Below are 15,025 nucleotides of genomic sequence, written 5' to 3'. Positions count from 1 at the left end.
ATTGGGCCAGATCTTCAGCTGGTGTAATCTGCCCTTAGTTCCAGTAAAATAAATGGAGTTGAACTGGTTTACACTAGCTGAGGATCTGGTTCTCTTTTCTTATAGAGAAGATGTTACTTGGAAAAAAAAATGTTGTTGTAGCTGAGCTGTGGCTCCTCACTTATCCCAGAATATTAATTAATTGGAGGGTTAATAAACTGTCATGGAGCTGTTATGCAATGTTAGTTTTAATCCTTTTTTTAAGATAGGTAATATGATGGATCATCTTTCTGTTTAAGTGCAGAAGGAGGAGAGAAAGTGTCACCTATAACTTATCTATAAGTAAAATATATGAATGATGATTTTGCATTTTATTGCTTCATTATTTCACATATGCCTGAGCTACATAATGTTTAATATAGACTTTTTTTTAAAATGTTCACATTATAATTGATTGACTGTTGTACAATTTCTGTTAAATATTTTTAAGGTCCAAAATAAAAAGTGTATATGAAATTTTTTTTATAGCTATCGCCACATGATAACCTGATTCTTAGTCAGCCAGTGTCATCACCTCTACCACTGAGGCAAGTAACACAACAGTTCTGTTTTAATTGTGAAACGTACCTTGATCCATTAGTGACATGAAGCTTTAAAGCTTTGAAATATGAAGTAATTTTAACGGTCTACTATATTTTGTAATTGATGTATCTGGAAGTGATACGATTTTTTTTCCTTATAGAGGTATTAATTTTAAGTCTTTATATTTTATAACTATCTGAAATACTGTAAGTCACTCTTGCAACAATAACAAAAACGTATTTTGGTACTTCGTATTTAATAGTTTGCCTTATTTTTTTAAAATCTCACTTGCTACTGCAGAAACCTCACAGTCCATATAGCTTATGAAAATCATATGTAATATATATAAATTATGGAAATCCTTGGTAGTGACTCCATAGTCAGGATAGAGTTCTTAAATGGGCTTAATATCAGGCATAAGTTCCTGAATTAGTCAAAAAGTAGGTGGAGAAAAGAACACAGAAGGTAACTTTTTTGCACACTGAATTTTCTGTGTTGTTCTTGTTTGGTTTCTCTTCATAATATTTAATAAGGCCAAAATTCAAATCTTCCTATCTGATGTGTCCATTGCAATCCTAGCTTTTCATTTTTGACCAATAATCTCTTAAAAAACATTTTGCCTACACAAAACTTGGTAGAGAGCTGGATTCTGAGTATTGTCTATGGGCTTTTGGGTTTTTGGTGGTGGTTGTTTTTTTTAATGTTGGATTTAGGATCATTATTTAACTATTCTCCATGTTGCTGTAACAGAAAGTTTGTGCTGTGTACGCAAACCTGAATGATAGGGAGCCATATAAACACAAGCCTGTTTGATAGGGAGTCAGACACATCCAATACTTTTCCATCAATAATGACTTTTCCGGCAGATTTTCTCCTAAAATGAAAGGAAGTTTTGTGCGCAGTTGCTGACAAATAAAATATTCTCCATCAGCAGCTGCATTTTGGTCTCTCCTCCACCCCCCGCCCCCCCCTTCCAGCTTTGATCAAATATCACCAACTACTAGTGTGGGAGGAATAATCTGGTAAAATGTGTACAGAAGGAGCAAAATGAAGTAGAGTTCAGGATGCAAAGAGAGATTTGTGTTATAGCTGCAGTAATGATAAAGGTGTTTGCTTGTGTATGGAGAACTTGAGCGTATGTACTCTTAGGTAGCTTAACTTTTTCACTTCCTTGCTTTTGTGAGTTTATGTCAAGTGAGTGTGTGTGTGTGTATGTGAACCCTAACTGCTTCACAACAAAGTTATATGTATTTACTAATTCATATATTTTATGTAACATCTATAATATTTTCTAAATATTCATTTAAACAAAAATACTCCATACTTTCTGTATGAAGAGTACAGATGCTGTTAATATTGAATGTTAATTCACATGAGGAATTCATTTTTGACTGGAGGAGATAAAGATGTATATTGTTGTATAATCCATGAAGCTCAGTTAGCAATGTGATAACTTTCTTTCTAGTAGAATAGCATTCACATAATCGCTATGTGATTGCAGCACAAACCTGAGGAACTGAGCATTTCCCATTATATTGAGGGAAAATCACTAGACCCTCTGGCATTTGTTAGAGAATTACAGAACTGTTTCATAAATGTCATTGTGTCTGGGTATTAAAGTTTTCTTTAATGTCTGGGAAATATCAACGCACTAATTCAAAGTATTAGTCACACATTTTAAAGTACTCTGTAATCTGAAGACATTGGTTAGATTTGTATTCAATTAAATAAGACTATATTATGTATAAAGCAGCTTTTATTGTTTCAGCTTTTTAGTGAAATAATTTTACATCCTTTGAGTATGTGTCAGTGTGAATCCCACTGCAGGTGTGCACATGCCTCATGTGCATGAGATAAGAACCTTTTGAATAGCCCTGTGTGTCAGGGCCCACGTTTGCCCTGTGCTGCATCATGTGCCCATGTCTGGGCATAAGAGGCAGTGCAGCCTTGACCCTCCCTCAGTTACCTCTTGCTGCCACTGGCAGAGATAGAACTTAGTGAATATTCAACCCACTTGTCGTTCATTCTGGCTAAACTCTTCAGAAATCTTCCGAACTCTCATCTATTTGCTCTAGGAAACTAAACAAACAAACATGACCCATCAGGACTTATTCTTGGCAGTTAGACCACCTTCCTTCCCCCCCCTTGTGTAGGGTGGTTCATCCACTTCCACCTCGTGATGAACTCTAAGTCCTCAGTCTTCAAGACCTATCCTTTCTGTGATGGACTAACCCTGTTAACAGATGTACATATCAGATGCCTCTTCTGCTTTGGTGAGAGCCATATACCAGACAGGTTTCAGAATACCAGACAGACGCTTGGTATGACAACACTTTTTTCCAAGATTCTCAAGTCTTGCAACACTCAACTGAAGTGCTGCTTGCTAGAGCAGTCTATAAGTGTGTCTTCGGACCTTGAGGAGTCAGGTAACAAATCCAACCATGCACTGGAGAATATTCTATCCATGAGTGCCGCCCCGCCTTAGGTAGATATGCAGTTCTCAAAGCCAGCACAGGAAAAACCCTGACACTGAAGCCAGTGCCACTGGCACTGATTCCAATACTGCTGGAACTGAAGCTTCCCACCGAGAGAAAGCATGGCAGAGACTGTAGGCAGAGGTTGGTATCTTCCCATAGGGAAAGGCCACACAAAGCCTCCTTGGAAAAACCTTGTGAAACCCCACACTGAACCTAGGGCTAGTGATAATCCACAAAATTTACCCCAGCACCGACTCCACTGGTGATGAGATAACCATCAGCATTGACCCTAGCAGTATTGTCGCTGATGGTACTGCTGATGCATCCTTTGAGGAATCTGGACCAGTGTCAGAAATTACCTCAGCACCCAGGCAACAACCAGCACTGTTGTGGATCCTAGTACTGAGAGCACCATATTTCTCAATGCTACTCTTAGAGGAAATCTATTCTTCCTCCCTGTCACCAGGATATACATTCTTACCTTCCGCAAGCAGGGAACCGGCTCTCTCTTGAGATTATGGAAAGACCAAATGGTTCTCCTAACAGGATGCCACCACAACCGCACCCAGACTGGCCATCATCAGACAAGCCAATCCGGTGGCATGCCATCATGCTGTATTGGGCTTACTGGGATTCTCCTTTGTGCGTTTTCAGGAGCTGATGCCTGTCCAATTCCAGGAAGAGGAGATTGCACTCCCAGTGTCATCCATGGTCAGATCACTGGTACCGAGCTAGGAAGAATGCCAGGAACTGCACAACATGGGACCAGAGGACCAATGCCATCTTGCCTTGCCTCCCAAAGACCTTATCATCAGGCAAAGCAGTAGCCCCAGAGCCAGATGATTTTAAGACATTCCAACGTCTGCTTATGTGAATAGTGGACATTCTAGAAATAGGCACATCAGTTATGTGCCTTTCCTCCTATCATCTAACCCCCCAGGTTGGTATCCAAGACCACACGGGACAAGGGCCATGTTGATCCTCAGTGTTCCTTACTGGCCAATGCAGTTTTGGCTGTTGCACCTACTGCAGATGTTTGGTCAGCCTTGCACCCTGCCACCCCCCCCCCCGATTCATTTCACATCCTGCTCAGACTCAAAAGCTCAGAATCATGTCAGGTACTGCAGCCAGACCCATAGTCATTGCACCTGGCTGCTTGGACTTTCATCGGTTAATCACTGCCAAAAGAGACAGCTACTGACAAGTGCAAGAAATTCTCATATAAAACAGAAAGTTATAGAAACAGTTTTCCACATGGACAGCTCAGCAGAATCTAGACCCAGCAGAGGCCCTGTTACCAAAGACCCTTGACTACATGCTACACTTGAGGAATGTTGCCTAACATTTAGCTCTCTATCTTGCAATAATATTGATGGGTCACGCTCTGACACCGTTGTGTTTGGTCATCTCTCACCCAAAGATATTCAAGTCCCTTAAAGGCCTTCTGCGTACCTACCCACCAATTAGACATCTGACTCCTGCAGGGGATCTCAACATCATCTTCATCTTCCTACAGCTCATGGAGCCTCTTTTTGAACTGCTGTCAATTTTCCGTTTATACAATTTTATCCTGAAAGTAGTCTTTCTGGTTGCTATTGCCTCAGCCAGAAGAGTCAGTGAACTCTGTACCCTCATGACCTGTCCTCCCTGTACCTCCTTTCACAGGGACATGATGGTGCTGTGACACCATCCCAAATTCATCCCTAAAGTGATTTCAAAATTCCACCTGAACCAATTGATTGATCTGCTTATCTTCTTCTGGGTTAAGTTTGCTTACAAGAAGGAACAGAAGCTACACACACTGCATTTCCCCAGGCTCTACTCGTACACTGACAGGACCACGCCTTTCAGACTGTTTCCTCATCTCTTTGTGACCATTTCCAGCCTTGTAAAAGGTCAAGTTATCTTGTCACAGAGAATCTCTAAGTGGATCATATGGTGTATTTTCACCTGTTATCAGACAGCTGGCAAACCTCTTCCTCCAAACGTCTAGGTGCATACCGCCGGAGCACAGGCCGCAGGATCAGCCTGCTTCAGGATTGTGCCAGTATCTGAGATCTGCAAGGCAGCAACACGGAGTAACCCACTAACCTTAGTCAAACATTATGTCCTTGACTTAGCGGGTAGGACAGATTCCAAGTTTGGGATAGTGGTGCTTCAATCATTATTAGATTCAGCTGGAACTCGTCATTGCCACCAGCCAATGAGGATACTGCTTACTAATCGCCTAGGTTGGGATGCACGCTGACACATTTGGAGAAAGGACAGTTACTAGCCCAACAACTGTGGTTTTTCGAGATGATGTAGTGGGTGCGAATCCTCTGCCCAGTCCTTCATCCCCACTTTGTGGAGTCCTCAGCAGCAACAGCTTTGAATCATGAGGGAACGGAGAAGGGGGGTTGTGGATGCCCCACCTTCTATGCCGTTCTGTAGGAGCACAAGATGCATGTGTGGCCTGGACTGACATGAGTATTCAAAAGATTCCCCCCATCTCATCTGCTTGAAGTGTATGTACACTTACAGTGAGATCCACACTGACTACAACATCTCAACCACAAGTACTGTAGGATAAGTAGGTGTTTTTTACTGCATAGTGAAACTAAATGAAATTGCTGAGTTTTTCTTATTAACAAGAATGCAAAAAATAGAAACAAATGGAAAACTAAGGTTGCAATGTGTTTTACAACACCCCAGCTTAAATTCAGTTATGAATTCTTCATTCATATGTGTTCATATTTTTGGTGCAGTATATTATAATGTTTTTCTGCCTAATTGTTTGATACTCACCAATGTTTTATTTTTTGTAACAGTGGTGGCAAGTTTTCTACGCTGCTTCAGAACCTAGGGCCCGAGAATGCAGTAACTTTACTTGTATTTGCTGTAACAGAACATAAAATTCTCATCCATTCCTTACGACCGTCTGTCCTTACTAGTGTGACAGAGGCATTAGTCTCGGTAAGTAGCATTATCTCTTCCTAATCATATCTTTTAGTGAAAAAGAATATTGTTCAAATAAACTGTAAAACAAATATATAGTACTACTTCTGGGTTTAAGTGTTATTTAGAAAATAGGGACCAGATTTCCCCTCTGAGATACCACAGAAGTAAGTGAGGTTAAATGAGTTGAGGGTAGAATTTAAGCCTATCTTTGACTTTTGCTTATTTACAATATTGTGCCAGTCACTATCATATGTAGGCAGTAAATGCAGGAACTCTTTAATTTCCTAAATGCCCCCGGTAGAACTATATTCTTTGGTTTTGCCCTCAGAGGGCTTGTAGATGTATATTATTTCATAGAATCATAGAATATCAGGGTTGGAAGGGACCCCAGAAGGTCATCTAGTCCAACCCCCTGCTCAAAGCAGGACCAATTCCCAGTTAAATCATCCCAGCCAGGGCTTTGTCAAGCTTGACCTTAAAAACCTCTAAGGAAGGAGATTCAACCACCTCCCTAGGTAACGCATTCCAGTGTTTCACCACCCTCTTAGTGAAAAAGTTTTTCCTAATATCCAATCTAAACCTCCCCCACTGCAACTTGAGACCATTACTCCTCGTTCTGTCATCTGCTACCATTGAGAACAGTCTAGAGCCATCCTCTTTGGAACCCCCTTTCAGGTAGTTGAAAGCAGCTATCAAATCCCCCCTCATTCTTCTCTTCTGCAGGCTAAACAATCCCAGCTCCCTCAGCCTCTCCTCATAACTCATGTGTTCCAGGCCCCTAATCATTTTTGTTGCCCTTCGCTGGACTCTCTCCAATTTATCCACATCCTTCTTGAAGTGTGGGGCCCAAAACTGGACACAGTACTCCAGATGAGGCCTCACCAATGTCGAATAGAGGGGAACGATCACGTCCCTCGATCTGCTCGCTATGCCCCTACTTATACATCCCAAAATGCCATTGGCCTTCTTGGCAACAAGGGCACACTGCTGACTCATATCCAGCTTCTCGTCCACTGTCACCCCTAGGTCCTTTTCCGCAGAACTGCTGCCTAGCCATTCGGTCCCTAGTCTGTAGCTGTGCATTGGGTTCTTCCGTCCTAAGTGCAGGACCCTGCACTTATCCTTATTGAACCTCATCAGATTTCTTTTGGCCCAATCCTCCAATTTGTCTAGGTCTTTCTGTATCCTATCCCTCCCCTCCAGCGTATCTACCACTCCTCCCAGTTTAGTATCATCCGCAAATTTGCTGAGAGTGCAATCCACACCATCCTCCAGATCATTTATGAAGATATTGAACAAAACCGGCCCCAGGACCGACCCTTGGGGCACTCCACTTGATACCGGCTGCCAACTAGATATGGAGCCATTGATCACTACCCGTTGAGCCCGACAATCTAGCCAGCTTTCTACCCACCTTGTAGTGCATTCATCCAGCCCATACTTCCTTAACTTGCTGACAAGAATACTGTGGGAGACCGTGTCAAAAGCTTTGCTAAAGTCAAGAAACAATACATCCACTGCTTTCCCTTCATCCACAGAACCAGTAATCTCATCATAGAAGGCGATTAGATTAGTCAGGCATGACCTTCCCTTGGTGAATCCATGCTGGCTGTTCCTGATCACTTTCCTCTCATGCAAGTGCTTCAGGATTGATTCTTTGAGGACCTGCTCCATGATTTTTCCAGGGACTGAGGTGAGGCTGACTGGCCTGTAGTTCCCAGGATCCTCCTTCTTCCCTTTTTTAAAGATTGGCACTACATTAGCCTTTTTCCAGTCATCCGGGACTTCCCCGGTTCGCCACGAGTTTTCAAAGATAATGGCCAATGGCTCTGCAATCACAGCCGCCAATTCCTTCAGCACTCTCGGATGCAACTCGTCCGGCCCCATGGACTTGTGCACGTCCAGCTTTTCTAAATAGTCCCTAACTACCTCTATCTCCACAGAGGGCTGGCCATCTCTTCCCCATTTTGTGATGCCCAGCGCAGCAGTCTGGGAGCTGACCTTGTTGGTGAAAACAGAGGCAAAAAAAGCATTGAGTACATTAGCTTTTTCCACATCCTCTGTCACTAGGTTGCCTCCCTCATTCAGTAAGGGGCCCACACATTCCTTGGCTTTCTTCTTGTTGCCAACATACCTGAAGAAACCCTTCTTGTTACTCTTGACATCTCTGGCTAGCTGCAGCTCCAGGTGCGATTTGGCCCTCCTGATAACATTCCTACATGCCCGAGCAATATTTTTATATGTCTTTTCTCTCACAGACCAATGTTAGTGTCTCTACTGAGAAACGGCTAGTATGCAGAAGATTTCTGTTTTTACAGATTAAGTAAACTAAAAATTAAGAAAAATTAAATTGCCTTTTTAATTGACAGCAGCTATTTAATACTAGAGTTTACAGTTTCAATCATATGCTGTTACTTTTCATGTTAAATGTTTTTATAATGTGGAAAACAGTTCGAGATTGTATCCTTCTATAAATGTCATTTGAATATTGTGTTTTGTTCTGTTTTTTAAGATGATATTTCCTTTCCACTGGCCATGCCCATACATTCCTCTTTGCCCCTTGGCACTGGCAGATGTGTTAAGTGCACCATGTCCATTCATAGTAGGAATTGATTCAAGATACTTTGATCTGTATGATCCCCCACCAGATGTTAGCTGTATTGACCTAGATACCAACACCATTTCTCAGTAAGTATTTATTACTGATGTTCTTGTATGTTCGTGATATTCGTTTTATTTCCTATGGCAAAAACCTGAGAGATTCCATTTGAAGTTTGTTTTTTACCCAATTATGTTTCAATTGTGTAGCAGCATCTTAACACTATTTCTTCTATGATGGATCTGCTTCTCTGGCCAGAAGCAACAGCTCATTGATATTGCTGTCCTATTCAGCAGAAAGGAGGCAGAGTCCTCCTTTACCATCATCACCAGGCATCATCTATCTGTCTGTCTATATATAGCATAAGTAATTAAATTCAAAACTCTGCTCCACCCTAAAAATTTTGGACTGAACACAGACACTGGATTTATGGCTTATTACAACAATCTGTAACCCACTAACCCCTTCTTTTTTCCTATAACTGCAAAGGTCTTAATGGGCCAGTTTGCTGGAATGGTCCCTTAGAATATATGCTAACTACTTATGCTAAACAATCTGTTCCACCTTCCATTTAGCTGTGACTCTTGGAGTACCTTTTCCAGACCTGAAGAAGAGCTCTGAGTTGCTCAAAAGCTTGTCTCTCTCACCAACAGAAGTTGGGCCAATAAAAGATATTACCTCACCCAACTTGTTTCTTCTCTTAATATTTAGCAGGTAGATTGCTGTCAAGTTGAGTGCTCAGTACAAATATTACCAAACTAATCTGCACAGCCCTGCTGTAAGGTCAATGCATATTAGTGCAGTTTTTCAGCTGGCACACTGAGAGAGAGAGTTTAAGTGACTTGCTCAAGATCACATGGTGAGTCAGGGCAAGAGATGGCATTAGGACTCAAAAGTCCCTACCTTGAAATCCCATGTTCTGTTGACTAGTCCGCATTGTCTCTAATATGAAAAAGCTTTGAATGTAGAAAATTCTCTGCAAAATAAAGAAAGCTAAACCAGAAGAATAAAGCTCAAATACAGATCAGAGATTCTATTGTAACTACTCACAACCCATAAGACTATCACTCAGTAGAACAAGGTTGTTTATCTTTATAGTTTCTGTGTGTCTGATAAAAGCTAAGTAGAAGCCATTTATAGTGCCAAGGAGGAGGGCGCAAGGGTTTCCGTTTCCATAAGATATGCCAAAAATAAACATAACTCACTTAATGATTTTTAAGTATTGTGTGTAGCGTTGTGGGATTTTTTTAACATATATTCAGAAGTTATTCAGGAACTGGTTATTTCTAAGGTTTTTTTAAAAGCTTTTGGAATTTGTTATTAGCAGATCTCAAAAATAATCAGAAGCCAGCTGCTGAAGAGATTTAAGTGATAGCAGTGCACTTTTAAAACCATTAGGGAACAGTACTGGGAGCCAAGGGGATGAGTGCAGACAGGGTACATCTGCACAGCAAAGAAAAACTCCGGCTCACAGAGGCTCGGACCATGGGGCTGTTTCATTGCTGTGTAGACTTTTGGGCTGGAGCCCAGGCTCTAGGACCCTGTGTGGTGGGAGGGTCCTAAAACTTGGGCTCCAGCCCGAGTTCAGAAGTTTACAAGCAGTGAAACAACCCTGCATCCCAAGCCCTGTGAGCCCAACTCAGCTGTCATGGGCCAGACATTGTTTTTTCTTTCCTATGTAGACATACCCATAGTGTATTTTTAGCAGGTTACCCAAAGGAAAGACTTGGTAAGTGGATAAAACTGCAAGAATACAGATCAACCATTCCAGTTCTTGGGTAAATAATATTGATTTAATTCTTCCTGTGTTCTTCAAATGAGAATGTTGCTGTTCATTCCATCGTGGTTACATGGTCCACAAAAGAATAGTCAAACAATACATAGACTGGGCTGTTTTTAAGGGGTGAGGGAATGAAGCCTTGCACAGAGAATTTCTAACTATGGGAGGTGATATCAACTACAATAGTCAATTTTTGAAATAATGTAGGCATAATGATTATAGGCTGGACACAAGGCATGAGGTGAACACTCTTTGGTCTGGAGTTTGGTTTTAGACATTTGCAGGCTAAATGGGGCGCAGACAGGCTAGAGAGATAATTTGGATGTTGCAGAAACAAATAGGTCCGTGTATCTTTTTGTGTATAAATTCAGTGTCCACGTATTGTCCACCAGTGAGAACTTTTGCACTGAAAAAATTAAGCCTGGTACACTGCTCTGTGGTAACCCATAAAGATGAGACACTCTATTTGAGCAATATTGTCCTAAGGAGAGAATTTGAATAAAATGATTCAGAGCTGAAACAAACTAATACTAAGTTACTCTAAAATGACCTTTGGAACTATTGTGCACTTAATAAAACTTTATATAATCTAAAAGTATTAAGACACCAAAAATCAGAAGGAAGCAGTATTCTTCAAGATCAGTTAAATATATCTGTAGCTCATAAATTCTAAGAATAATCTTTTTTTATACCAAAAGTCTAATTCAAGTTTATTTTAATATTTTCTGACTGATAGCTTTTCTTGTCAGTATCATTCTCATTATTTTTAACTAAAGAAGCTAGTGAGTTCATTAACCTTTCTTTGTTTTTAGTTTATCATTAATAATTATAGGATGGTTCTCTGTCTAATTCTGTCTAATTTTTGTGTGCAAATTTATGGCCACAATTAAAAAAAAATCTTTGTGAAAAAAGATTGTGTTAAGGCACCTATGCTGATCTCGGAGATTTTGTACAACTCTCTTCTACTCTGCATTTTTGGCAGTCAGTTGAGACTGGACTGTGGTGATCTGTTTTCGTTGTGGGGTTTTTTTCTTTTTTCTTTTTCTGGGGGAAGGAAGGGTTCCATAGAAAGCAGCATTTCTTTCCCACTGCTGTCTTTTTATGTTAATATTTTAAGTTTTCTTTACTTTCATGCTTGTTGATTCAGGTTCTTATTTTCTGCTTCTCATTATTGCTGTCCTCATGCTTCTCCTGGCAATAACTAGTTTCAGATGCATTTTTTTTTTGAGCATGTGAAGTCTGTGGATATCATATGTATAAACTGTTTGGCAAAAAGCAGATGGACAAATGGTTGAGATTTTTGTGATTTTTGTGCCTTCAGTATGGTCTAAAAGACTTGCCACTGCCCTCTGTTGATGGTGAAACTGTGTAACTTTTATATTACTTCAACAACATGTTGTCTGAGATCACATTTACCTCAGCTCTCCAGCAAAGTGGAGTTCACCTCATGTGTTAATTTATCCAGGTCATTGCGTAACTCCAGTCATTGCATAATTCCAGTCATTCCCACCTTCCAAATCTAAGTCACCACAGTTTAGAAAATACCATATTTAGTTGCCATATTTCATAATATTTAAACCAGGGATCGGCAACCTTTCAGCCCGCGCTGCTTCTCGCAGCCCCAATTGGCCTGGAGCGGCAAACCGCAGCCAGTGGAAGCCGCGATCGGCCGAACCTGTTGATGCGTTAGGTAAACAAACTAGCCCGGCCAACCAGGGGGCTTACTCTGGCAGGCCATGTGCCAAAGGTTGCCGATCCCTGGTTTAAACCATTCCTGTTCTGTGCAGAAAAACCAAGTTTAAACTTTATGAAATAGAAAGTTGATAAATACAGAGCACAATAAATAGTATGCAACCTTTTTGCCTCTTTAAACGGCAAAGGTTGTGGCTGCCAATGCGGCATGGCAATGGAGGTTTTTTCGTTAGCTGGTTTTTTGCCATGGTTTTTAGGCTCGGTCCTTGAGCTAGATCGTTTGAAGTAAAATGTTTACGCCCTACTATGTATCATTGGCAGTCTGTACTGCAGTGACCCAGGAGTAAAATAAGAAGAAGATTGAGGTGCACCGGTGAAAATTTTTGGGGAAATATATTTAATCTCTGCCCACACTATGGTTGGCATTAGGTATTGTTACTAATACTCTGTTTTCATGTGCTCTAAATGCATTACTATTTCTGTCTTTTAAAGCATAATTTCTCCCATCACTCTTGGGTTTGGCTGCAGAATCATTATCAGAATGTTTGGGTAACCCGTTGGATGACTATGACCACATCTCCATACAGTAAATTAAATCCCTACTTTTCCCTCCCTTGCTCAAGACCGTTCTTCATATAGTGAATTGCTAATGCACACCCATTTTTATTTTATACATATAGGATTACGTCCTTCTGGAGAAGACCCTGTGTAGAACTATATTTTCCATTTATTATTTTTATTTATTGGTACTATGGACCAGGACCCTATTGAGCTAGTTGCTATACAAACATAGAACAAAAAGATGGTCTCTGAATAGTAATACTTTTCTTCTTCCCTTTTTAGAACTGGAGATAAGAAAACTATTTCATGGAAGATCTTACCAAAGAAACCTTGCAAAAATCTGATGAACACTTTAAATAACTTGTATCAACAACTGGCAGAATGTGAGTGGGGGAAGTATAAAACAAGATTTTCACTAATTGTGGTGCATTGTAGCTAATGTTAACAGATTGGTAGATTTTAGTTACAGTACAGTTTACTGAAGGCATCCTTCGTGATAAATATCACAAAATGTTTTACAAAAAGGAGAAGTTTTGCATAAAATTAAAGATTAGAAATAATCACTGTAATCAAATTAGGCACCTCAGGAATGGACGTTGTCCAAAACTCTGAAATGTCGTAACTCTGAACAAAGCACGGTTTGGGCTCCAGATCCAGCAGCTAACATTGCAGGCCAGGTTTCAGCAGCAGCTGAGCTTCCTACTCAGTGCCTGCTTGAGTTTGCAAGACTATGGGGGGGGGAGAGTAGTGAGAGAGCATGAAAACAGCATGTCCCCCTCCTGGAGGATGGGGGCGGGGGGTAAAAACAGCCCATCCCCTTCCTGGCGGGGGGAAGGGGTAAAAGTGGTACAGCAGACCCCAGTGCCGCTCCTACTCTGGCTGGCTGGCTGGCTCCGGCTGTCTTGGGCCAGCAGCTCCAGTGTCTTACTGTAAGTGGCTGCCCTGTGCATGGGGATGGGGTGGGGTGGGGTGAGGACAGGCAGCCCAGATGTACCTATCTTTAGGATGCAATAGAGGCACAGTACAGAATTTTTTTGGGGGGGGGTGTTTTGGGTCTCTGCTGCTGCCTGATCGGTTATTTCTGGTTTCACATGGTGTCCGGTTGCTGGGTCAGTCCATAACTCTGGTATTTGTATCTTTTTGGTTCTACTGTAACTGCCTTTTAGGGTGGGGGAACATCAATAGAGATGAAGCACTAGGGAAAGGACATCTCTTAAGTGAAGCGTCATGAGGAGGGGGGACAGAAGAGCAAAAAGTAGGCCAAGGCCTATAAAACTCTTGACAGATGGTGCATTACAGACCACCCAATTTTCCTCACGCCTTTATTTGACAGTTGAGGTAGTTTTGGGCACACCAGCTTACTATCCTGATTCTTCATTGTGCCATTCTTGTGCACAGTTTTACTGTGACATTTACATTTTTTTTGTATTCTTGGGGGCAGCTCCAGTCGGAGGGTTATGCCAGGGCTGCTGTCGTGAGGCTGGTAGGGGCGGTGAAACTAGAATAGCTGAAATCCAGTGTACACTGCTGCCACTCTCCTCCCTCAATCTCCTCCCATGCAGCCAGTGCCAAAGGCCATGAGTGGGACTGCATAAAGCTTTGCTGCTGGGGTCTGTGATAGCTATGTTTTGTACATTGAAAACTAACGTTTTTAGAGGACTGACTTGCACAAGCAGGAGATGAGGTTAGAGTAGTAATATGGACCAAATCCATAGTTTTGAAAATCAGGAGGGCAATTTTTAATGGGACTTGTAGACTGTTAGGAAACCAGTTGATGTGATGGAGGTAATATGACCCTGTTCCATAAAGTGAGAGGGAAATCTTAGCAGCATTTTGAAGTTCCTGACAATTAGAACCAGATCCAAATCCCATTAAAGTCAATGGGCGTCTTTCAGTTGACTTTAATGGGCTTTGGATGAGGGCCTTAAAAAGTAGAAGTGTCTGAAAGTCATACAAGACTAAATTGCACTGGCAGAGATAGCAAGTGGTTAAGGCATGGATTAGAATAGGAAGGGGATGGTGTCGGTCCAAAGCGGGCATGTTTAATATGTTGTAGAAGTTAATATACCTTAGCCAAAATCTTTAAAAATGGGCATCTAAAGTTAGGGTGGGAGCTCAGCACTTCTGAAAATCAGGCCACTTACTTTGGGGCCTAAATAGAATATTAGGTTCCTAATTTTATGCATCCATTTTTGACAGTCGTGACCATTGAGGATATCTGAAATTAATAATGTCTTGTATTGTTCAGAACTTACTAAAAACAGCATGCTGTATAACTGGCAGTATGTATTATTTAAGATTAAACTATTATGAAGATCATATAGTTTCCTAATGGCTACATATAACCTTACAGTTGGAAAAGGATTTTCTTAGCAATTTCTAAAATATGTACACAGTCTATATAATATAGAATAA

At 41.1% G+C, this 15,025-nt stretch overlaps 1 protein-coding gene across 11 annotated transcripts in view; it reads left to right on the top strand.

The window, feature by feature from the left end:
* Window positions 1-15,025, top strand: part of DENND4A (DENN domain containing 4A) — a 114,651-nt gene that overhangs the window by 54,351 nt on the left and 45,275 nt on the right. For all 11 annotated transcript variants that reach the window (XM_073304348.1, XM_073304344.1, XM_073304354.1 and 8 more), the window contains 4 exons: window positions 508-566; window positions 5,849-5,993; window positions 8,491-8,666; window positions 12,893-12,993. In XM_073304348.1, coding sequence (XP_073160449.1) covers window positions 508-566; window positions 5,849-5,993; window positions 8,491-8,666; window positions 12,893-12,993 — 481 coding nt within the window. The remainder of the gene's footprint in view (window positions 1-507; window positions 567-5,848; window positions 5,994-8,490; window positions 8,667-12,892; window positions 12,994-15,025) is intronic.

Source organism: Lepidochelys kempii, chromosome 10 (assembly GCF_965140265.1).
Source record: "Lepidochelys kempii isolate rLepKem1 chromosome 10, rLepKem1.hap2, whole genome shotgun sequence".
Classification (NCBI taxonomy): domain Eukaryota; kingdom Metazoa; phylum Chordata; order Testudines; family Cheloniidae; genus Lepidochelys; species Lepidochelys kempii.
Note: the sequence above shows the minus strand (reverse complement) of the source record. Positions and strands in the feature narration are given on the sequence as shown.